The sequence below is a fragment of the Mus pahari genome, chromosome 3 (assembly GCF_900095145.1).
Source record: "Mus pahari chromosome 3, PAHARI_EIJ_v1.1, whole genome shotgun sequence".
Lineage (NCBI taxonomy): Eukaryota > Metazoa > Chordata > Mammalia > Rodentia > Muridae > Mus > Mus pahari.
Genome location: NC_034592.1, coordinates 4,185,746 through 4,211,718, shown reverse-complemented (window position 1 = coordinate 4,211,718; position 25,973 = coordinate 4,185,746). Strand labels below are relative to the sequence as shown.

At 36.4% G+C, this 25,973-nt stretch overlaps 1 protein-coding gene across 3 annotated transcripts in view; it reads right to left on the bottom strand.

Annotated features, from left to right (window-relative positions):
• Nucleotides 1-25,973, bottom strand: part of Plxdc2 (plexin domain containing 2) — a 385,031-nt gene that overhangs the window by 231,857 nt on the left and 127,201 nt on the right. For all 3 annotated transcript variants that reach the window (XM_021192904.2, XM_021192901.2, XM_029536023.1), the window contains one exon: nucleotides 1,948-2,159. In XM_021192904.2, coding sequence (XP_021048563.1) covers nucleotides 1,948-2,159 — 212 coding nt within the window. The remainder of the gene's footprint in view (nucleotides 1-1,947; nucleotides 2,160-25,973) is intronic.

Sequence of the window (25,973 nt, the reverse complement as noted above, 5' to 3'; positions counted from 1 at the left end):
GGGGGGAGGGGTATGGGAAACTTTCGGAATAGCATTTGAAATGTAAATAAATAAAATAATAATAATAATAAAAAAAAACAGATATAGATTCTCTTTCAAAATAGTGCCTAGAAATTATTCATGGTACTTTAGATGCCTAATCAAGCTCATCAAATCCCCAAAACATATTAAAATAAACACACCTCAAGAAAATGACATCTAGTACAGCAGGCACCCTGATGTTCAAGACAAGTCTCCTACCAGCATGGTGGAGATGGAGACTCTAACATTACTCTCACATGAGTATTCAGGGCCTGCCAGTACAGCATCATTGCATGACACAATGCCTTTGTCTTTCTTTTCACTGGAGGAAGCAGAATGAACTAGGAAGGAACAGGCTTCAGAAGAGGCTGCCAAGTCTGGATATGAAGACCATCCCCTTTACTACAAAAGTATTCAGTAAGCACTAAACCAAACTGAAGAAAAAAAAGCCTATACAAAGTCATTAAATTTGTCCAGGGACCTGGGGACACAAATCACACAGAGCCACTCAAAGAACCATAAGAACCCATGTCCTCTGAGCACCTGACTGATCTTAATTCTCAAGGAAGTCTCCAGCAGGCTTCCTGTATTCTCCTTTATGTTTCACCAACTCTAAACATCTGATCTTTTGCTGTCTGCCTCCATTAAGGTATAAAACACAAAAATATTAAAAATGCATAACAAAATCAAAAGTAAAATAACAGGCAGCATTTGCACATAGGTACACACTGTGTATAATGTTCATGAAGCTTGAGGTTGTACCTAGCACCTCAGACATGCTCTTTGTAGTTAGATCACCTCCTATCCAACAGCCTCCACTCAAAGACCACCAGAGGACTTACCTTCGTTCACTACACTCATTCACATACATATTTTTAACAAAGCTAAGAGATGGGAAGCCAGGCCCATTTCTATAGCAAACCAAAGTTTGTTCTCATCTTGATGGTCCTTGCTTTCTTCTGAAAGATGTTCACGTTCAATTTTGTTAGAGTTATATTACAATCAAGATTATATTTTTATGACATACTTTTAAGGGTCTTAGAACTCTAGCTCCTCTTGTGGGGCTTTGAAGCAACCCTGAAATCTAATATGCCCTGCAAAAAACTCTAAAGTACCCTTCTAATCTACCTCATGGCTTAAGCACAACGGATGATGATGGTTTAAAACCAAAGAGTGGTCAGTCACCCCATTTTTCAAAACTGTACCCTTATTAGGAATGGAAAGCCTAGATAAAAATGAATCTTCAAGCCACAGCTCAAACTGAACAGTTAGTTAACCATGCGAGATGCCAACATGCTATGTGGTTCCAATGATAGCCATCCCCTGTAGAAGTGGTTCCTTTTAGCGGGAATGCTTGTCTCATTTCTTGCTGATAGTACATGAACTAAGTGAAGTCTCCTTATTTGACAAAGACCCTGAGTAAACAGCCACTCCTGGGCAAAGCCTCTTTGTTAGCATTCTGATCTGCTATCCTAAGGAGAATTCACCATACCCTACTGCAAGTCACCGATGTGTAATTTTTCAAAGATACCAAGTAGTATAAACATAATCTAGTTATGATTGTCTGACCCTCTGGACAGTAGATTTTCAGAGAGCCCTGTTACATTCTTTCATTTTCATCTCCACTGCTCCCAGCCTCTTTTTGTCTACTTCATGAATAAATAATAACTACCATATATATATATATATTTCTGTACATATATATTTCTGTATATATATGTATATGTATGCATATAAAATACACACATTCATACACATATAAACACACACACACACACACACACACACACATGAATGAACTCTTCTTTAAAATCAAGTCCCAAAAGGCACAGAACATGATAAAGTATACCAGAGCTTGTTCTCTGCTATATTATAAGAAAATAATGAACAATTGGTTGAAAGCAGTTGTCCAGAATATTTACTTACCTCTATCTGGGTGTTATTGTCCTGTCCATCATCCAGTAGCAGATCAGTGAAGCCTCTGGACTCTGGAGCCTCTTGGCCCATGCTGGCTCTGTTTGTGTCTACCGCTTTAAAAGGGTCCACATCTCTTTTCCACCTGTGGTTGTATGCGCGAGAGTCCACTTCTACCCCCTCTTCACTCCAAGGAAAAGCATTTGCAACTTCATAATTCCAGTCTGGAAAAGAAACAAGTATGTTACCTCCAGGTATGACTTATCACAATAAGACAAATAATAATTCTCATATTGGAGTTTGTGAGGAAACCCATGTGGTGTTATGGGTTAAACAAAGAAATGTGTCAGCAGATTTATATACAGAATGCTTGGCTCACAGATGCTTAGCACTATACCAGATAATCTAGCTAGAGGAAGGAGGTAACTAGCGGTATGCCTTTGGTAAAGGTTATACTTTATCCCCAATCCCCTTCTTGATCTTTCTGCTCCTTGTGTATCAGGAGATGAACAGACTCTTAACACACATGCCCCTATCACTATGATGCTGTATTCAAGATCATAAGTTAATTCGCGCAGCCTCTGAACCATGCCTCAAACTAATCTTCCTTTCTGCTCTTTCCCAGCTATGAGAATCCAACTGGCACAAGCATAACTGATAGGCTGGTAGGCAAGCACAGTACCACTGCAGGATACACCAAAATATATACCCATGATTCCTGAAGTGGTATCCAAAGGTTCTTCAAGGTTATGGCACCAGAGAAATGCATTTTTCTTCCCTCTATGTGTGTCTGCATGCATGTACATGCACTCTCACATGCACACATATAGAGAGGGAGGGAGGGAGAGAGAGAGGAGAGAAAAGAGAGAGGGAGGGAGGAGAGAGAGAGTGGTGTTCTGAGAAAGCAGGTTAGAAATTAAAGAACAAGAGAAAGGCATTTTCAGCTTATTTCAAAATAAATGGAATGAGGAATGTGTGAGCTGATGCCAATTTCACATGGCTGGTGCAAGGCTGTGAAGGTGCAGTGATGTGCTTGAAAGTGTTAAAGTACAGCAATGTTTTCTTCCTGTAAATGGGCTAACCTATCTTGTCATTTACAAGCCAGACTTGGTCCATTGCCTGACTCATTTGATAAGCAGCATCTCAAAGGCCCCACAGATGCTTGCTCACTTACACTGGTCTCACCTTGGGAACTTGTCACGGTGGAAAAGGCTGACATTGACAGGCATGTACAGAAATGGATGGGACAGCAAGGAGATCACATCACAAAGGCATTTTAAAGCCATCTGCAAGGTCTGGCCCTGCTGACCCAGCTCATCCTACCATACAGGAGGGAAAATGAGATTTAATCATGACTCCCAGTCTTTCATTTCAGTAGGTCAGCAGGGGATGGAATACCATAAGGACTGAAAATTCAGTTTCCAAGCAAGAGCAACAGCCTTCTACTGAAGCATTACCAAAACATAGGGATCGGTAGCCTTTATAACTGACCTGATAGGGGTTCAGGAAGGGACAAGAGAACATTCATTTAATCATGGAGGCAATGTTCCCCTCAATACAGGAACATTTTGTGAAAGCTAAAAGGGCTTAATGCAGAGTATTATGTCACTGAACCAGGCACTTATAACTTCAAAACGTATAGGCCACAACTACCACTAATTTTCATCCACCACAATGTCTGGACATGCCTTGTTTAGATGATGCTTCCTAACAAGACAGTGCAGTCTGCTCTCAGGCATAGAAGATAGAGTCTGCCGTGTCACTGGATGGAATCCTACGAGAAGCCTTAATTTTTTGAAGAATCAGGGGTACCAAATTCAACAAATTTGCATGAGGAGAAATCTGAGAGCCAAAGAGAAAAAGGCAGGGCTGTGCTCATAGCAGTGAACCTCAAACCAAATGGGACTCATGCACTTTGTAAATGGTTACACAGGTTTCCGCAGGCCCTCAGCATGGGCTGAATGCTCAATAAGAAAATCTAATTAGTTCTGTTGACATGATTCTGGAAACATTTATTTTGAAAATATTCTCCCTCTGCCTGCCATTTGACAACACTTCAATGTTCACTGACTGACTGAGTGAAGGAATACAATACTGGCATTCTCTTTGGCACAAGACATACAGGACCAGGCAGAAGTAAGAGGTAGAAATCTGACATTCTTTCAGATATGTTGCTGTTTATGGCTCTGGGATAATTTATAAATTTTCTCTGCTTTTGTTATCCTGTATTTTAGGGCACACTGGATATAGCTTACCTGCAAAGGCAAACATCGTTTCCTAAGGATCTGTCGGGCTCTAAGAACGATAGCACTAAGCAGAATTACCCAAAGCAATATGTTTGGCTCACTTGTACACCCTGCCTCATTATCAAAGACATATGAGGCACCTTAAAACAAAATTAAGCAATAAAATTTTCTAACAACCAGATAAGACCTTCTGGAACAAAGCTTAGGTCAACCTCAGAGACCTCCATCTGCTTCACATGTAGGGTGGTATGTCTGAGTGAGTTAAGCCAAGCCGAGCCAGGTCTGCCCCTGCCCTGCCCTCATCCCATTGCTCTCACTATTATCCTGTCCTTCATCCCCTTCCTTCTCCTTGCCTCTCCTTTCCTTTTGATCCTTCAGTTTTATGTGATGTGATAAAGTTTTGCCATGCACTACAGTCTGGTCTGGAGTTCTGCTGTTCTCTCGCCTCAGCTTCCCTAATGCCTGGGAATTCAGTTGCATGTTACTGAGCTCAGCGTCTTAATTAAATGAGTTAACTTTACTTTTCTGATTTTAAGTTTATCATTTCTCTTCTGATATGTATAGCACAGCATAACACAACATTCCCATAACTATCATCAGGCCCACTAGCTTCTTTCGGACACTGAAATCTTAGCAGACAGAATCAATATCAGCAGAAGAGATTCTTGTCTTGATTCTATCTCTTAAATTGCTTCTATTTTATTATTTCCTTTCTTTCATTTTACTCTAGAGAATAAATAAAGGAGTTTCAGAACCTAAACACGATAATGTTCACATTTCTCATTTAAGGTGAGACCTGATTAATATTCTAAGGATCTTTTAGCACTCAAAATCACTACTATGCATGATTTGACGATGGCAGCAGAAAGAGCAGACAGCTGAAATATGCTTATATGACCACATCACTTCTGAGGTCAGGGTTTCTGACAGACTGGACTTCATCTTTTTCTCATTGTTTAGTAATATTTTGATTATTTTTAATTGCTATTTGTACTTGAAATAGCTCATTTTTATTGTTATGTACTTATTGTGCATGCTAGTGGGGTTCAATATAATATGTCACTCATTGCAATAGCATGTGGAGATCCCATCCTAAAACACAGTGACCAATCTGCAAACACCCCCTAGCACTGTGCAGGTGAAGGCTTGACTCTTATTAGAATGCATGCCTGTGAACTGGGAAAGACAATTCTTTGCTCACTCTGATTGGATTTACCAAAACTAAACAAGCTCGCAGGAAGTCCTGAGAAGTCTCCTAATGAGACGATTTGTGAGTTTAGTGTCTGGACTTGTAAAAATCTGTTGGGTTGCTACTTAATAGTGAATTATATTTTCTCTGATAACATTATAAATAAACAAGAATAGTAAATCTTACACATATATTATCACTTCTAGGTTCATAACTCAGTTAGTTCAAGATCCTAGTATGAAAGGGGCTTGGATGCTGATCTTATATTTGAATGGACTTTAGAGAATATGAAATATATCAAAATGGATGCTTTTCAGAAATACAGGAAGGAAAACTGGAAAAGTCAGAGCTGGGTTCTCTATACTATGACTGACTTATCCTCATTTCATGGGATTTCAAAACACATATGAACATCTTAAATCATTCTTTAAATTGACAACCAAATAAGTCATTCCGGGATAAAATAGAGGGATAATGGGACAAGATGTTTCCGTTCCTAGCTACAGTGAAAACATACCCAATAGGAGGGCCCGCTCAACAATCTCCTCAACAGATTCTCTGTGATCTGTCTTCTGTGTCCTAATTAAACCATCCATGAAAAACCTTACAAAAGAATTTTCTCTGCCATGCCTTGCTACTGAAATTACTCAGCTAACAAAAACATTAGTTCTATTTAATAACTTCCATTTGATTATAATGAGAAAATGTTTTATAAACACACATTTCTGGACTGCTATGTACAATAAGCAAATGGATATTAATACATTTTGAGGTCATTTATAGATTGAAGTAGTATATATAGTGTTATAAGAGAAGGTATTTTATTGTAAAAAGGACATCATCATGAAGTTTCCCAATGTTTAGTTAACCTGAAAGGGCCATAAAAAAATCTCCAGCCCGTTTATCCTTCGTGTAGAGGAAGGTTAATGATATGTTTGAGTTAATTTTCTATCCAGCTACTGCACTGAAGCTGTTTATCAGGTTTAGTTCTCTGGTGGACTTTTTAGGATCACTAATATATACCACCATATCATCTGCAAATAATGATATTTTGACTTCTTCCCTTCCAATTTGTATCCCCTTGATCTCCTTTTGTTGTTGAATTGTTCTTGCTAGGATTTCAAGTACTATATTGAATAGGTAGGGGAAAAGTGGGCAGCCTTGTCTAGTCCCTGATTTTAGTGGGATTGCTTCGAGTTTCTCTCCATTTACTTTGATGTTGGCTACTGGTTTGCTGTAGATTGCTTTTATTATGTTTAGGTAGGGGCCTTGAATTCCTGATCTTTCCAAGACTTTTATCATGAAGGGGTGTTGGATTTTGTCAAATGCTTTCTCAGCATCTAATGAGATGATCATAAAATACCCAAGGAGCTGAAGGGGTCTGCAACCCTATAGGTGGAAAAACAATATGAATTAACCAGTACCCCCAGAGCTCGTGTCTCTAGCTGCATATGTAGCAGAAGATGGCCTATTTGGCCATCATTGGGAAGAGAGGCCCCTTGGTATTGCAAACTTTATATGCCCCAGTACAGGGGAATGCCCAGGCCAAGAAGTGGGTGTGGGTGTGTAGGGGAGCAGGGCAGTTGGAGGGTATAGGGAACTTTTGGGATAGCATTTGAAATGTAAATAAAGAAAACATCTAATTAAAAAAAAGAAAAGGAAAAAAATCCAATTATCCTCACACTGTTATATGGAATCTCTAAATTCTTTTTTAAGCCATTGTGATGGATCACCATTATAGCTAGTATGATGTCACTAGAAATCACTTTGGAAAGAAATCTCTTGATAGGCTCATAAGAAATTATCTAAACTTAATTGACTAGATTGGATGACTTCATTAATGTGAGTGGGAGAACCACACAGGCTGAAGTCTCAGCCTAGTTATAAATGGAAAAGCAGTGGTAGTGCATGTCTTTTTTCCCAGCACTTAAGAGACAGAGGCAAGCAGATTTCTGAGTTCGATACCAGCCTGGTCTATAGAGTGAGCTCTAGGACAGCCAGGGCTACACAGAGAAACCCTCTCTTGAAAAACTTCCAACCTAAAAAAAGGGGTGGTGGAGTAGGGTAAGGGAAAGAAACGTGGGACCCTTTGCTTCTTCACAGAGGGCATGATGTGACCTTCCAACTCATTTTCAGTCCCCCACCATGATAGTTTGTATCCCAGGAAACATAATGAAGAATAAACTCTTCCTTCCTTAACTTGCATCTGTTGGGTACAATTTTTTTCAACAAGACAATTATCTAACAAAAACATCCTATACCCAAAAGTTAAATAAAGTAAAAGTGAAGAAAGTGATATGGGAATGGATAAATCTATTTTATGCCACATCCCAATGATGTTATTTCAATATTTTGCAGGTAACCCAGCATTGTATTAGAAATATTTAAACTCCTTCTATTGACTACTGTACATAAATGATACACATAATACATATTTGCTAAACTACCAGAAAGTAATTGTATGCTTAGACACGAATTTTACAAAGTTAGAATTCACCGCAAATATAACTTAATATATTTATTAAGTTATTCTATGTTCTGTATTTTACATGTGTTGAAGTATATATATGCTTGTATGTAGAAGCATGAATGTGGAAATTTTTATGTAGTTATAAATGGATATAAGAAAGCAGGCTAGACGCTAACATTAAGTATTTTCCCCAATTGCTCTTTAACTCATTTTGGACGCAGATTCTCACTCAATCTGAGCTCACTGATCTAGCTAGACTGATTGTCCATTATGCCCTAGAGTTCCTCCCAGCCATACCTCTATCATACGACGATTACAGTCATGAGTAATCAGGAGTAAACATGAACCTTTTAATGTGGGTCCTGGGGACGGAACTCGGGTGTCACATTAAGTAGCAAGTAATTTACTGACTGGCTATCTCTGCAACTCCATTCTGCACTTGATAAATGAAGCAAACCATCACTGTAAATTCTCTGAAGGAACATTCTGAAGTTATGCAGAAAGCATATTTACTAGCTGGAACCACTTGAGAAAGGATATAAATATTTGGCTAAGGCAGACTGCCATGTGACAATGAATTTCTATTTATTTCAGAACAAAATAGAAAAATTCTATTAAATAAATTATACCCTTGGTTGTGTCAATAATGAACTCACTACTGTAGTTGATATGGAGGCTTTGACTGATGGCATTGTTCAGCAAGGTAGCTACAGAAGATAAAGTTCTGAGCATGTTTTATTGAGGCGGATTAAGGATATTGAGTGAGATCTAGCAGCCATATTTTATTAAGTCCTCAGGAGAGACTTTCTGCCTCTGGAAGTGCTTCTTACAACCCACCCAAGTGTAACATAGTGCAGGCTCTTGTGCCAGGTGTTCTTCCAACTACAGCAGGAGCATCATCTCTTCCCACCACAGAGAATCTCTCAAAAATAAAAAACTCTTCACCAACAATACATATCTTCTATAAATGCAAATCCTACCGCAAATCTTCAGGAAATCTTATATGTCTCCCTCCAATTCCAGCTCATAAATGGTTCTTATAAATGAATCGAGTTTTCTTCTGTAAAATAGTCACTCTTCAAAGGTGACTCCTTTAAATACACTTATTATGTATACCTCCCCTTCGGTAAGGCATTTTATAAAAATGTGTTAACACAGCAAGTCTGACACTTGCTTTCTTAGGAAATATCTTGAACATGCTAGCATTTGGCTGTCCTCTGAAAACTTCACATGGGGAAACCCTCCCAAATCAGTTAGTGACAGGGTGTATGAATGTGTCAAACTTACTTGGGTAAATTATTTATGATGAACACCTGACCTCCTGGTGAGCATATTGGATTTAGATATATACTAGAAAAATAGAAGCTACAGGAGTAACATCACACCCCACCCAAACAGCAACACCAAACTTTTAGGAATTATTGTTGTTATAACTTGACTATGAAGGCTTTCCAGGGGATTCTGTATTAAAAACTTAGTTCCTAATGATAGCAAGGTTCAGGAGTGACTGGATCAGGAGACTGACCTCATCGGTGGATTAGACTATCAATGGAGTCATAGTTGAATGGAGTGTTAACAGGTGGTAGAAATGGCAGGGGCTAGAATTTAATATGATAAAATAAGTTACTAGACACACAGTCTGAAGGAGCTAATTTGTCTCTATATGTTTGTCACTCTACCTTGTGTTGCTCGGTATTCCCTCCCTCTCTCCTTTCCTCTATCTCACCTCCTTCCTTCCTTCTTCCTCGTCTCTCTCACACTTTCTACCTTCATTCTCTTCCCTTTGCAGAATTCTAGACAACAGGAGGAGAGCAGCTTTGCTGTATTATACTCTAATGTAAGGTTTTGACTACCCATAGCTCCAGAAACAATGCAGCCATACAATCATAGACTATAACTCTTGAAACCATGAACCAAAATAAATGCATCTTCTGTAACATATCTTTCTCAGTGTTTCGGTCATTCAGGTGGGCAGGGAGTTTCTTTTCTATTTATTTATTTATTTATTTATTTATTTATTTATTTATTATTTTCTTTTTTTTTTCTTTTTTTTTTTAATTATTTTCTTTATTTACATTTCAAATGCTATCCCGAAAGTTTCCTATACCCCTCCCCCCACCTCTGCTCCCCTACCCACTTACTCCCACTACTTGGCCCAGGCCTTGCCTTGTGCTGGGTCATATAAAGTTTGCAAGACCAAGGGGCCTCTCTTCCCAATGATGGCCGATTAGGCCATCTTCTGCTACATATGCAGCTAGAGACACAAACTCAGGGGGTACTGGTTAGTTCATATTGTTGTTCCACCTACAGGGTGGGCAGGGAGTTTCTAATGTCCCCTCTTGATTGACAACATCTTATGAGTCTTCATAATGTGTTGATAGACAAATGAAGTACAAATTGTTAACCCCAGTTTTCCATGATATTTTTTCATATCCTTTTGCCAACTTTACATTGCATCTTTTGATTTTAATAAGAAATTAACTGAATATGAATTAGCACAGAATCTTATGGTTCCATGTAGTCAATCGGCAAAGCTAGGGTCGCCTTAGGAACAAATGATATAGACTACTTCAGAATAGTGAATCTATTTTATACAGTGTGTGTTAGTGTATGTGTGTGCAGGTGTATGGATGTACATGTGCATGTTTTGTGTGTGTACTGTAAGTGCAAGCATGGATACTGGTATATAATATATGTTTATGATTAACAAATATTTCAATCTAAAGGAACAAAATGTGTCCAATCTGAGTCGGAAGCGAATAAGGACCCTAAATGCCTATGTCCAGGAGCACATTCTGTAATCTGCCTCTACCTTTATCTCATTGCATTCCAATTACAGATTCTTTTTGAATGGAGAACATTTGGCAACTTAAGAATACAATAAAAAATTAATTGGATTGGAAAAATGAAATTATTAAGGACTTGATCCAAATCATAAACTGAGTATTTACATCGAACAGTTTGGATATTTAATTACTTACAAAGGTAAGGCAAGATTATTGCAAGTTGGAAGGTGTCTTGGTCTACATGGTAAATTTCAAACTAGCCTGGTGTATAATACCTTGTCTCCAAAAAAGAGGCTCTCATAATTTTATTCATTGAAGTATAAAAGGTAAATTGAATAAATCCACACTTATGGTTATGAGCTAAGAAGTTTTGAACACTGCGTGTAGTAACATACAGTTAGTATTATAATAAGAGTTAATAATGTACTATTATTCCATGTTACACATGAACACTTTGACATGCATGTACAGGTATTTGATGTGCCAGAAAAACCATCAGAGATGATCCTAGAGACTCTTTCTTAGTGGCTATCTAACCTGCCTTTGAGTGACCTTTCAAAGGGTCAAATTATCAATTTGTATCACAGCTTAGTGATAGAACACCATAAAATAATCTAAAATGAAATACATAGAAAACACATACTATTGAAAACAGAGAAACAAGGCATACACCCTTTCCCATGAATGTAGACAGGGAAAAGAGCCTTACACCCGTCCAGCTATGGGAAGATGAGCCACCATATCAATAGTATGCAAATTGTTGACTTAACATTTGGCAAGAAATTGAAAAATAATCTTCTTAGTGGATATTTTTTATTAACTAGCTAATAATGCTGCCCCATCATTTGTGTTAGTAAATTTCAGCATTGAATTTACTATGAAGAGAGTTTTTCACCATATCATCAAAGTACACCTATTTAATAACTCAGGACATTTGCTTTTCTTTCAGATGCACTAGTGGGACTAAGGAAATAGGCTCATTTCCACATGGGTTACCATCTACAGATAATGTATAATCAGGTAAATAATAGCTAATTAAATAAAAGATACAATGTTGCCACAATATTATGATATTTCTTCAGACCACATTGCATCATGAGGCCCAGAATAGCAGGGCCATTTTTGGCCTGTAAACTCCATCAACATGACCTTAACCAGAGTGAAAAGATGTGTTCTTACAGTCTTTTTGGTTCCTCTAGCTCTAAATGCCGACTATACTACTAGTTTCCAAATGTCTTAATTAATATATTTTATTACATTTGAGGCCATATATTAGTCCATACTAATTTTGGATTTTCTATATTATTTGTGAAAATTATGTATGTATGTATGCATGCATGTATATAATAGTGGCTTCAAAGTAGAGTAAAAACTAAAACCATGTGTTACAGTACCTTTACATTTCTGTTCATCATTAAACCCCTGTGTTTCCTGTGCTATGAATGACTGATTCTAAAATGAAGTCCAGGCACTGGAACTAAATCCCAAAGCATGAAAGGAATGACTGCCAGCCAGGGAAACAAAAGATTCTGTGAACAAAAATCAGTCATGGACAATAACACCTCCTGGGAAAATGTAAACTTCTGAACCAGAACAGACCAGATGGAATCTATTGATATAATAGTACCCAGGGTCAGAAATGATGTCTAAATGCCCTGGGCCCAAATCACAGAGGGACATCTGGTAAACTCAGGCTGCCAGATCAACTGAATCTCATCTCATGTTGTTATCACATCATGCTCAGTGTGTAGAGTGAACGGCTCACCGGTGAACTCAGGCTTACTCAGCCAATGACTACAGATCCTATTCAACACATGGCCTTCTATCTGTAAACTGCATCTGATTAAATCAGATAAGCCATAACATTATACTACCAAATTTCCACAGGTTAAATATCCTCAAGGGAGATTGGTGGATTTGCACATTGATGGATAAAATTTAATTTTTTTAATCACAAAGTTTATCTCTATCATTGATTTTTAAAATACAGTAACTCAAGGTTTATAATTACAGGATTTTAGTAAGGTCTATGAACTTGGGTGACCATTTGATGACAATTGTTAGGAGACAGAGCATAACACATGTTTGTAGAGTCAAAACTGATGCGACTTTTTCTGAGATTCTGTAGCCAAAGCTGGGTAACGTTACTGACCACTTTCCAAAAAAGAAAGTGATATTTTATTTTATTCAAGAGCTAAGTGATGGAGTATTCCCTGCCTAGCTATGGAGAATACACACTGCCTAAGTTCATTGGCACTAAAGAACTTTATAATCAAATGCCTTTTCTATCTTTAATCTAAGTGTTTCTCAGGCACTGTGACCACAATATTTGAAATTCTTAACATCAATTTTAGCAATTACTTTTTTCCTTATTAAGTCTTTTTACCTGATTACTTTCAGAACGTCAGGTTCCTTTATCTTGAGGTCTGGTACCATCGTGAAATGCAATACAGGCTTATGGTAATACACTAATAACCAAGATGAAAAGGCTACCAGTGACTAATGGACAGGTAATGTATACTGCATGGATATCTTGAACAAAGGAGTGATTTTTATTTCAGTCAGGATGAAAATGGATGGTGTGAGGATTTATAACACCACTCAGACTAGGATACAATTTGAAATACAACACAATTAATTTGGGAATTTTTCCTTTAATGGTTTAAGCATTCAGACGTTACTTTGGAAAAGAGAACAAAACAAAATACATTACAATCTTTAGCATTTTCATAAGCTCAAAAAAAGGCTATCAAAACTAGGGCTATGCTTCCAGCCAGCTTCCTGTCAGATCCTGACACAATTGGGGTGACCCCACACCCCTTATATCACCTTGTTATTCAGTAAATCTTGTTTCTTTGCTTAAAACTCTTAGCCTTGACTTCTTGGATAAGTTAGATCATTTCTCAAGAAAATTAGAATCTGCCCTGCAAATTTTGTGCAATTTCTTATACTTTTCTGATCTCTCTTTTTTTATATAGATGAGTTCCATTAACTAAACGATCAGAATTATAGTGGTATAATTTTAAAGCCCTTTGAAAGGTACAAAGAGATTAGTGCAGGAAGAGAAAGCAATTTTCCCCAAGTTATCCTTCTTCTCACATTTGATTCATATACTTAATGAAATAAATCTTCACACAGCCTTAGAACCATAAAGCAATGGACAAAGCCACTTAGCTTTGATTTTTTTTTTTTCCAAATAACATTACAAAGAAGCCTTATAAAAAAAGAAATCAAAGGGAAGGCAGGTACATCTGAATGGCAAATAAAACTGTGAAATGAAGGACCCAGAATGATTTGTTAGTTACAGTAAACAGCATACAATTCTTTAAGCTAAACGGGTTCATTGCTTTTTACATTTAAATTTTAAATATTTTACTTACAAAAACTAATTCCAATTCATAGTTTGTAAGACAACTTCAATCATAGTTATCATTTACCTGATGACATTTATTATTAACTCAATATAATATACAGATGGAATATTTTAATATGACAGCTTCTTTATGTAAATTTATGATTTTAATTTAAAAACAAAAACCCTTTCAATTTGTCTATTTCCTATGATTGGGAAAATGGCAAACCCGAAATTAAGGATATGTTGAAGAGCAGAGAGCCTGCATCAATCTGTATAAATCTAGGTAAGGCGGTTTTGGATTCCCAGGCTTTATGAGAGTCTTAATACTATAGCTTATGCTACTGAGTTGATTAACATTTACCCACTATTTGTGGAAAAAAAATACTTATATCTTATTTTCAACTAACATTTACCCAAGCAGCAATTTTAAAATATGATTCCAAAGATTATCAAAAATGTCAAGAAATTGTTACCACTACCCAGAATGATAGCACCTAATTAAATTGCATGATTGCCTCTGTTCATGATTATGCATTTTAAATAACACTGTAAATAAAGCACAATAATAAAAACATCACATTATGAAAAAAGAAAAAGAAAAAATGAAAACAGCAAAACCTCCACTAAAATTAGATTTAGGTTTTTGTGATCTATTCTTAAAATATAAAAATCCTTGCCAGAGTATAAGATTTGGAAGATGATATTGTATATGACATTTGTCTGTTTACCATGTTGATAGGAATTGGGAATATGTGCATTCTAAAGTCGTTTGAAGTTAATTTTTATTCCTGAAACTTCAGACATAATCCTACATATTAATCTTGAACCAGTAGTTACAAAAAGTAGACAGACCAGGTTCCTATTTAATTTTTGAAGTACATTTTATTACTTACAAATGAAATAAAAAATAAGTATTAATGCTTGTGCAACTATAGTAGGACATTATTCTGTAATCCTTGAGATGACTCAAATTCTTATGTACATTATTGGACTATTTTCATCTTTCCAGGAAGGTATGAACAGCAGGTATTTTGTGCTTCGTATTCTCCATTTATCGATATGGCCACTAAGCCCACAAATTCTAATACTCAGCTCCCATGGTAGACAACCCCAATATTACAGTTATGAAAATGACCCATATGACTGAAATCCGGTGACAACTACAGTAAATTCATTGATTACTGGCCACATGAGGAGCATGCACAAATATCTGATATAAGAATCCAAGTTTTAAACAAGGTAGAACGAGGGATAAAGGATGGGATAGAAAATAAACTTATTGTTCCACTGCCGACTTTCTCTTAACAGAAACATAATAATAAAGAAAGAAATAGCCACACAGAACTCAGAAAACCAATCTGCTGACAGTTTTGCTATTTAAATTTTACATTATTTGACATCCAGATATGGATGCATATCACTTCAGCATAAAGTCAGACTGTTCACAGTTGGTGTAAAAATATGCTATGTCAATTTGACTTACACCTCAGCAATGCAGAACTACTGAATCAGGAAAATGTAGAAAACAAAAAAGATAACAATGATTTTCGTATGTTGTTACAATGGTTACAAATATGCATAAAATAATTTGGGGAGATACTAAATACAAGCTCTTCTGAGAAAGTGGGCAATCTGCTATGTACTCAACCTATGAAGTCCAATAACCTGGAGGTATTTGGATGCTACAAATGAGGGATTTGTTCTGTTCTGTTTTGTTTTTCCTATATTCTTACCAAGTGAAATTAATGTTACTAGCCCTTAAATTTAACATGGAATCCTGGGCAGTGACTTTTTTGCAGTTTCAGTTGAATTAATGTGAGATGAAAAGTGGTTACCCTCTGAACAGAGAAACCTGATAATTATGCACACACATATATGGACACACACACACACACACACACACACACACATACACACACACAAACACACAATTTCTCAATGTCTCTCCACATTTTCCAATTCAAATATCATGATAAACAGCTATAAACAATTCCTACCTTCAGTACATTAAAATGAGCATCTTGTATTCCAATCCCACTCCAACCCTGCCTGGCTGCTAAAATAAATGAGTCCACATTAAAGTGTTTTCATTCTAGAGACATAATTTCTTTCACATTTCCCCCAAGGGAAGGCAAAATGCTTCGAGACAAACTTTCAAGTACCCTGCTTACAGAGGATGTCATGTGAATGAAGAATAGAAAGCACAGCACTAAGTACTTCTGTCAATTTACATATGTCTCACAACTCATAACACACAGCTCAAGACGTGGTTTTTGTTAGGGATTATTTGACTGACTACTAGATATGTGAATTATATAAGTTTTTAGGCCATCAACATCTTTCAGTATTATTTGGAATGTTTAGGGAATACTTTCTTCTTTTCTTACACATGGGTCTTAAAATATTCTTTTAGTTTGTATAGACTGTAAATTAGCTAACCTCTGTGCGTGCACGTGCGTGCGCGCGCGTGCACGCGCCTGTGTGTGTGTGTGTGTGTGTGTGTGTGTGTGAACACTTTTGTGGAAAACTGATTTACTTTTCTATTTATATATAAATTTCAGTTTCTACATTTGGCTTCAGGTAGACTGTGAGAATGTTAAACCTCATTCTATCACACTTAAATTTATGATATATGTCCCAAGAAAGATCTCTTACCAGTTCCAGGTACATGTGTCAATAGCAGATGCTACAAGGTATTCTACAAAAGGCTTATCAAATACCCCACTGAAACACAGCATGGCTTTTCATTCAGTTCATTGTAAAATCATTCGGTCACCCATTTATGAATCAAGTTATTTCACTTGCCTGCCTAAGAGAGGCTAAGGTCATAAGTGTGTCATGTCAAAGATACCATCACACCCACAGGCAGGAGGGCACTATGTCCTGCAGCCTGACACAGAGGGAAGGAGGGGAGAGCAGGAGGCAAGATGAACTGTTACCAGGGAGGGAAGCAGGCTGAAACTGCATCACCAGGGTGTTGTAAAATACAGACACTGAGATGAGTGGTTCTCCCTCAGAGGAGTTTGAAAGCCATCAAGAAGATTTAGGGAGGAAGGGCATGATCCATTTGGTGCCTACTTTATAAAGATTGACTCATTAATCACTTTAGAATGGTCTGTGAGAGTCTATGTTTGTAGAACCTTAGGCTCAGCTGATAGAAAAATTTAAAAACAAAATATTTTCTCCTCTGTACATGGTCAGCAATGTCATCAAAGTTCACTTGATGAAGTAACCAATTCCCATGTGAAAACAACCCATGTCTACCATTATCCACTATGACAGCAGAAATATTGAACTTATATAAAAATGTTGCAAACAGACGAAAAACAACATAATCCATCCCAGAGCCATTCTCTTGCTTTGTATTCCAAGAGGAATATTACAATCGTTATAAAGGGAAGCAACTTAATTCTTAATTAAAATTGGAGACAATCAAAAACTTGGATAAACTAAACAGGTATGGAAGTTTAAATGATAACCAACAGAGGCCTTATCTGAGTTTGACATCCTTACAGGAAGTCTGACCTAATATTATGTTTAATAATGCAATAATTTCTCTAATGGTATATCAAAGTCAAGAGTAATGAAGCTGTTTATTGTTCAATAACAAGGTTTCACAATTGTAATAGACATTAAAGAAATTTCTATTGAGTGAGTAAGCAAACACCATCATTTTTAAAAAAGCAGATACATGATTATTAACTATTACAATCATGAAATGGGAATTCAATATTATAAAACCAGAAGACAAATATCTACAAGTTGAATTGTAATTTTTTTCCAGACATCTACAATAAAAACTTAGTTAAATTTGTATCTCAAACTTTAGGATATGTTAGAATCACAGCGTTCCCAAAGATTCTCCAAATACAACCTTTTTGAGGACTCAAGAGGTTACTGAGACAGACAGATTTAGTAGCAGTATTTTGAGAAATGTTTATTTTCATAGAGTATGGAATTCTCTTTCCTGTCTCTGGAGACAAAGGGCAATTTTCAAAAACACATAAAGTACAAAAAAAAAAAACCATATAATGGTGCATGGACATTGATTTTGTCTGATTTTTAAAATGGAAAAGACTGGCATATATTTTTGGGACCTTACATTAACTCCTTATTTGTATATACTCCTTTGAAAAGTATTTTTATTATGTACTACTATTTCCCATAATAGTCCTTCAATAACACAGGGCAACCTCATTGCTCCCATTTTCTAATCAAAGGGAGTCACCTACAAACTCCTCTGTCCCACCAGGCCCCACCTCCACCCAATTATAGGTTGATTCTTCAGCCCAATGGATTCTGACATCAGAATCCATTACAGCATCCACAGAAAAGCTAAGGGGACATTTAGTTTCATTATCTTCTTTCTGTGAGGCTGATATTTATTTATTTGACCTCTACTCCAATCCATTGTCATCCACTGTAGCTTATAACGTCCAATGTGAAGATGGAGAAAATGGTAGAAGTTAGAAATAACTAGAATCGAGATTCGTTTTGGAATGCAAATCTAACCAACATAGGAGGTACACCTGAGAGGCTCAAAATAGTATTGTTTGCTTTTCTTGCCTGATAAAATTGATAACCCATATGAATATAAAGGGTTTGGACAAACTGCTAGACCATGTCACAAGAGCAAATTTATTACCTTTTATTTGATTTTTCCTTTTCCAATGTAAACATGTGGGGATTAATTGGAATGACAGCCTACGTAGGTAAGGTACTCAGAAAAATCTAGAATTCATTTCTCAAATAGGCACCTACTTCCTTCAAAGAAAAAGTGTGGGTGTTATAATGCAGGTCTGACTCACCATGTCCAAATTGGACTTAGAATTAGGCATTCAGTGATCCCCTGGGAGATGCTGCTCACAATCTAGTCTACAGTTAACATTTTGAACATCCAAACTAGAAACAGGATAAATCTGAGACTGATGAGAATCGAAGAGAATGTTGAAAGCACTGGGAGACAGAAAGAAATAGAACTGCATAAATATTCTACTCTCTATGAGGCGTTAGATTCCTTGTATTACCTAAAATTACTGGAGAACTTGTAACTGTCACAGCACTTAAGATCTTAACCTTTCTTAGTGCACCAGTCTAGTCTAGTAGTCAGTTTGTCCACTTGAGCCTTACCTTCAAATTTCAAGTAGTCATTTAGTCAAACTTACAGTACAGATAATAATGAATACCAGAAAGCCATGACTATTCCTTTAGGCATACTCAATGTAATAATACTACTTCCTCCTTGTTTGTTTTATATATAATAAATAGTATGTCTTTTTTTTTTTCCTTACCTCACATAGGTTAATTAAGAAATGAATTAGATTAATTACCTACTGCAGAATGATTGGTTATCATATTTACTATGGCTACTTATTTGTATCAAGTGACTCACTCAATGACTGGTACAGATTTTTCCATTAGCACTAGAATTTTCCATTTTTTAATTAAATATGGGTTGCATAAGGAGATATGAGAATTATATCATTAAATGTAGTATTAATTCTTTTATATTAAGATATTCCTGAGAAAAAGTCACTAGCTATGTTAATGTTGGAAACACATTAATATTGTTAATATTGTTAACTGTTAACATTGGAAAATTAACAGTCTCTGAGATGTCTATAAAGATGCCAAGGTGAACTTCTTATACTAACATATTTAGATTTTAGCAGATGTACTATTTATATTTATGGAGACAAATTGATTTTAATAGACCTGGAGTTCTTATAAAAGGAAACTGTATAATACTTAAGTGTCCCCTAGCAATAAGAATGACCTCATGTGTTCAATGTGGGTTACATGATTTATTTCTCTGTAATACTATGTCTTGCATTCACCAAAATGTATAAAAGAGTTTTGGGTTGCTTTTCTTTATTATTTTGAGTAATGATATTCATTTTAATGTAAAAATTTAATAAATAATTGAAAAAATAAGCCAGATCTATTATTGCCCATCAAAACTTTAGCCAGTGAGCATGATTTCTGTTTCTGAATGAACCCAGGATAAACCCACTGCCAATCCTGATTAAAACTGTAAACATCACTGTCACTCTCTGAGTGTGGAACTGTACATACACAGCAACTGTAATACTAGTGTGATTTCATTCAGTGCTAATTTTGAAAAAAGCATCTCTTTTACCTATTATATTATTTTAAATACTTTCTATTAGATTGGTAGACAACATTCCTCGGTGGTTTGTACATTAACAAAAAGGCTCATGTTTAATTAACCACTACTGACAAATACAGTGAAAACAACCAAATCTGACTCTCATTCAACAAAACCCACTTCAAGTCGCCACAGTATATAGACATGTTGTCTAGATTTGGAGATAGTTCATGGAGGTAGTTCAATGGGAGAAGAGTGGTATGAAAATAGTGTGAATCTAAGATTGTTCTTTGGAATGGAACTATCTATTATATAGGGTTTGAGTGAACGCATGAAATCATGTCCAACTGAATGAAGTTTAAGTCTCTATTGTAACTCAAAATTCATAAATTGATACAAAAAGAAAATGAATGGCATGGGGAGGTATAAGTGCTTAGATCTTGCTCTCTGGGCTTCTCTTTCTTCACTTGTAGAACTGCATATAAATTATATTATCTTTTGTGTCTAAGCTATCAAATAGAAATTGGGAAAGACCACTCTAATATTGTTCAAAGTGCATTGCCTCTTCAATAAGACAAAACAAGGATTAACTTAACTTAATAAGAAGTAATATGAAGCATCCCTGGAATGTGAGGTCAAATACAGCTAAGAAACAAACAGCAAAACTTCCATTCTTACATACGTCTAATGATTTCTGCAACAGAACTCATCACATGCCCATTGTCTTCGTTTTGAAGTCAGTGTGATATACTTGCGTTTTAGACATTCAGTCTTAATGAACTAATTAAAATCAAGTCAAGTAAAAATGATAGACCAAACAAATTTTATAAAACCAAATTTATGAACTGACTTTTGGGCTGTATTTGGAGATGGAGAATATAAGGAAATATTTAATATAAAACAATGAAGTCAAAAGGTTGAGGCCCTGATCAATAGTATTAGTGTCCCTATAAAAAAAGACCTTTCAGAAAATTACCTTTATACATCCCTGCCTCTTTTCCTATTCATCTGCACATCAAAGAAAAGCCACACAAAAGTAGCACATTAAGAAACAAACTGGCTACCTTCAGGAAATAGACCCTTGCAATTGACTGTATTTGCTGTCATGTTGACTATGGGTTTATAGCCTCACAATCATAGGAGACTGGATATCTACTGTGTAAGGCCCCACATTCTGAATGTTTTGTTAGTGGAGAGGCAGCACACAAACACCCTACACAATGCAAATGTGATTGAATATCGGCCTTGTGTTTAACATCTGACTAATTTTTGTTCAGTGCTGAAGAGTGTAACACCTCCTTCCAGGAAAAAAAAAAAAAAAAAAAAAACTCCTAGGATTTGTCAATTTGCCAAAGCCTTCAACTACTTCAACTAGAATACTACAAAGATACATGGATTTTTGTATAAAAGAGATAAAAGAAATCCTTTTGCTGTTAACAACAAGAAGCCATGTCAACAAGTTGCCATTTATGCTTCTCTCTTGTATGTCCCTTGTGTCAACAGCTTAGCAAAATAAAATTGAAATAAGAGGCATGAGACACTATCAAAATCATCAAAGAAAATGTGAATGGCACTTAAGATCCTTTGATATTATTTCAAATGACATCCAGAATACAATGATACTTCCCAGGAAAAGAAACATGTTTTCCAAAAGAGGCTTGTTTTTCTTATAACAAATATTCAACTGGAGAATTAATCAGCTAAGTACCAGGTTCCAAGTCAGTGTGGCTTAGCAAGGGTTACAAACTTCTTTGTGGTAAACATACCAAGAGGTAAGTTTATTCTAGCAAGTGGGAACACACCTCACATTGCTACAAAGTGAGGGACTGAACAATTACCTGCTTAAAAACTGGTTATCTGGTATCTCCAAATTATTCAGGTAGGGATAATAAATCATTTTTTAATCTCAAGGCAGGTTTCTATAACAAAACATCTAAGAGTAAGCAACTTCTATATAATATAAATTTATTTCTCACCTTTCTGGTAGGTGGGAAGTTCATTGGCCAAGTTGCTAAGAGTCTGTGTCTTCAAAGAGCAAATTCTGTTCTCCACAAATAGAGCTCCTCAATAGATCCTCGCATGAGAGAGGTACAGACTCACTCCATCCAATATCTTACCTTGGTATTGCTCTCCCTCATGAGACATCCATCCCAACTCCCATCTCTGAACATAGTGTGGCTTAAATTCCTGCATTGTCTTGGAGAGGGATGTCCCAGCATTGAGATCATAACAAACTCCAAACAACTCAGTTGATAAGTGGAAGATGTTGATGGTGTTTTTGTTTGTTGGTTGGTTTGTTTGTTTTATCCATTGTTGAAGAAAGAGGAACTACCTATGTACAGCAGCTTAGCATTTCTGAAATGATCTGCAGAATTCATGACAAGTCTGTACTTGGCTCATCTCAGGAGATACCAAGTTGCCACTATAAATAGGTACTTTTCAGATATACTGAAAACATTGTGAAAATATTGTGGAAAAAGGAGAGACCCATAGTGAACAAAGTTTGAGAACAGTTTGTTTTCTTTAACCAAGATCAATGTATTTTATGTATTCTATGTGGGAGAACTATTGTTACTCTGAACATCTGCAGTACGGAGACCCTGGTAGGTCTAGTGTGCATTTCTTCTAGCTGGCATACAAATATTTAGGAATGTATTCATACGCATGACTATAAAGGCAACCAATATCACCGTGTCTGTTCACCTCATTTGCATAGAAGGAAAAGGTAAATAATTTTCCTATGAATTTATTCAGAAATTGCCACCTCCATATTCAGTGCTCAACTCATCTTTCACTCATTTCTACAGCTTTCTTGATTATTTACTAAATACCAGATTAAATTGTGTGTGTGTGTGTGTGTGTGTGTGTGTGTGTGTGTGTTTAAATTCCTATGTTATGTTTTCTGTGAATTTATTCTGTTTATTTCCTTTGAGTTCCTATATAAAGTCCCCCAGTCACACTCCCTTCTCTTTCTGGCCTACATTGCTCCTGAAAGTTTCTCTCACCACATAGAGATGTTCTATGACGTTACTTCCTGATACAGTGAGCATAAAGATTATTTGTTTTTCCTTTGACTCAGAGTCAAGGAAGGAATGGTCATGGGTTTGGGAAACATGGCCTTTCTGTGACTTCATATTTCCGAGTTAATGTTGCTTTCTGCCAACATTTGAGCCCACAGACTGGCTGACAGCCCTGTCCCAGCCACATAACCCACTAACTGGTTGAGGAAGTAATAATTTACAATTTGTGGTGCAACGAGGAGCTAGCTCTAAATTGATTTTGTTGAGAATTGTGGAGCAACATGTAAAATCAGCCACTTAGCTATTTCCCCTCGGAGATGAGAAATGCATTTCATTTCATAGAAGAGCCCTAGAATATATACTTTAAGTTGGACTTTGCAAAAGATCAAACCTTTGTACTCTGCATTCATTCTACATTTCTATACGTAAGATGCCAAAAGTATCTCGTTAAAACTCTGGGCAATTAAATGTAAACTACCTTGACTTTTACATTTTACAAGTTCATCACAGGTTACTGTAATGAATCTAGAATTACCTTGAGAGTTGCCTTGAGGAGAAAAGTGTGTTCTAATTTTAGATATCTTTGTTTCTATAGGCTGTTTCTGCCAGCTTGTTAGCCTTGTTCATTCATTCTCTTTCTGGCTCTTTTGAGTGAGAATAGGGACCACGTGGTGCTCTCCCAGGGACCTCCAGCCCCATAATGATAGGGCTCCCACCAGACAGTGCTTATTAATGGTTGTTTTCTGACTTTATGGCTGAAGGGCTACCATTCCGGAGCCACTTCCTCTCTGACTGGTAATTTTCCAGCAAAAGGAAAGTCCACTATTGTACTTTTTTTTTCCCATTGTAGCAGTCAAAGGGCTATTTTCCTAAAGGCAAATGTAAGCCCTTTGCCTCTGACTCCACAGGATAATCCAAAGAAATTTTGTTAAGTTCTTTTGCTTGCTAATTGTAGGTGATAACAGCAACTAGAAATTTCCATTTAGAAATTAAGAGGCTGTCAGCATGAAAAAGGAGCCTTTTTTTCCTACCACCACAATAAAGAGAATGATAGCATAATTCTTGAATTTGGCCCTAAGTGTAGGATCATCGATTACCAGTGCTCTGTGAAGATGTGAATTCTCAGGTCTTAACGAATGTCAGACAATAGAACATCTTTGACTGGAAATATTTCCACATAATACTTTATTATGAGTGATGAAGAAAATTAAAATTCAGACTCATTTAAATAATTATGGTTTCTAACTAGAATTCTAATTTCTTACTTATGGACCAAAAGAGCCTATGCTTTGCTTACCACGAAAAGGTAATGAGACTTTAACAAATATATCATATCATTTATACAATTTTATTTTATTTCTTTTTGCATTTTGGTTAGCCACTGTATGTAGACAGTTTTGTAAATGTATTGTTTTGTGGGTGGTGGAAAATTAGCTGGAGGACATTAATTAGCTCAGAATCTTTAATTGATCAGTTAAATGCTACTGCCTTTCCCTTTATTATGTTAAATAAGAAATTCAGGCAGCTGATGTCTTCCCTCTGTTACAACAGCTTAGCTCTGTTCCTGTGTCTATTTTTCCTTAATCTTTTTCATTCTCATCACTGTTGTTAGACACATCTTGGAAATGTGACCTGACCAACATCTTTCAGAGAATAAGTGTTGAGACTGATTCTGGTAATCAAGAAAATAATAATTTATGTTTACCTGCAGCATTCAAACCTTGTAGCTAGAAAGAATTGCTTCCCAATACTTTGTGCAATTATTGAAGAGTCCCCCCTCAATGTCTCCTTCACCCCCATCCTTATATTTAGCATGTCTCCCTTCAAAGGCTCCTTAGCTCCCAGGTCAGGATGGCCAGGTTGATCACACACTCACAAAGTCTTTTATCTCCTTATCTTGACGATTAACATTCCGACTTCCATCGATGTAATCAAATCGACCCTGACTTTTCGGATGAGCTGAGTCAACTTGTTAAGATCTCAGTATAAGACCCATGACAACATAAAATCTAAATAATGTATGTCAGGATAGGGAGTGACAAGCAAGAGTCCAGAACAACATTGGATTCCCTTAATTAACCCTTAGCTGTGGAAACTCCCAGTGCATTTCTTTTCTTCATTTTTCTTTATCCTATACTTTCTATATTATGTATGATAAGTGACCTCCATTCGTATACTAGCCACCTAGCCACCAGGCTATTCATCCACTCTCTATTGACTAGGAGACCACAGAACCCTCATTTAAGCTGTTCAATTTCCTTTGTAACTTTATTATGTTTAAATATTTTACATTTAATTGGGGAGTTGTGTGTTGCAAGACACAAATCTGTGAAGGACAGAAAACAACTTGCATCCCTGGTTCGGCCCTTCCACCAGGTAGAACCCAGATAGAACTCGGGTCTTCCAGTTTGATGACAAGCACCTTTACCTTCTTCACCATCTTACTGGCCTTTTAATTTATATATTACATGGTTGAGTGCATAACATCTTTTCTGGCCAAGAAGAAAATGACCCAGAGTCTTTACAACCCATCTTTGATAAACAGGAACTGAGCTCAGTAAACAGAGGTATATACACAATTAATCGTGAGGTTAAGGTTTAGCCAGTGGCTTTCATCTTTTAGGAACTTGGCCATAAATAATGATTAGTATATAAAAGCATTAGCTCATGATCACTCACACTCTGTAACAATTTAATAGAAAGCAGATAGGAGTTAAGTAGCAAAATAGACAAAAGAATGATGAATTGGTATAATCCAACAATTTTTCTTAAATAAAAAGATCAAAAGTTTCGGTACTTTGCAAGAACCATATCCTTATTTTCAACACACACATACACACACACACACACACACACACACACA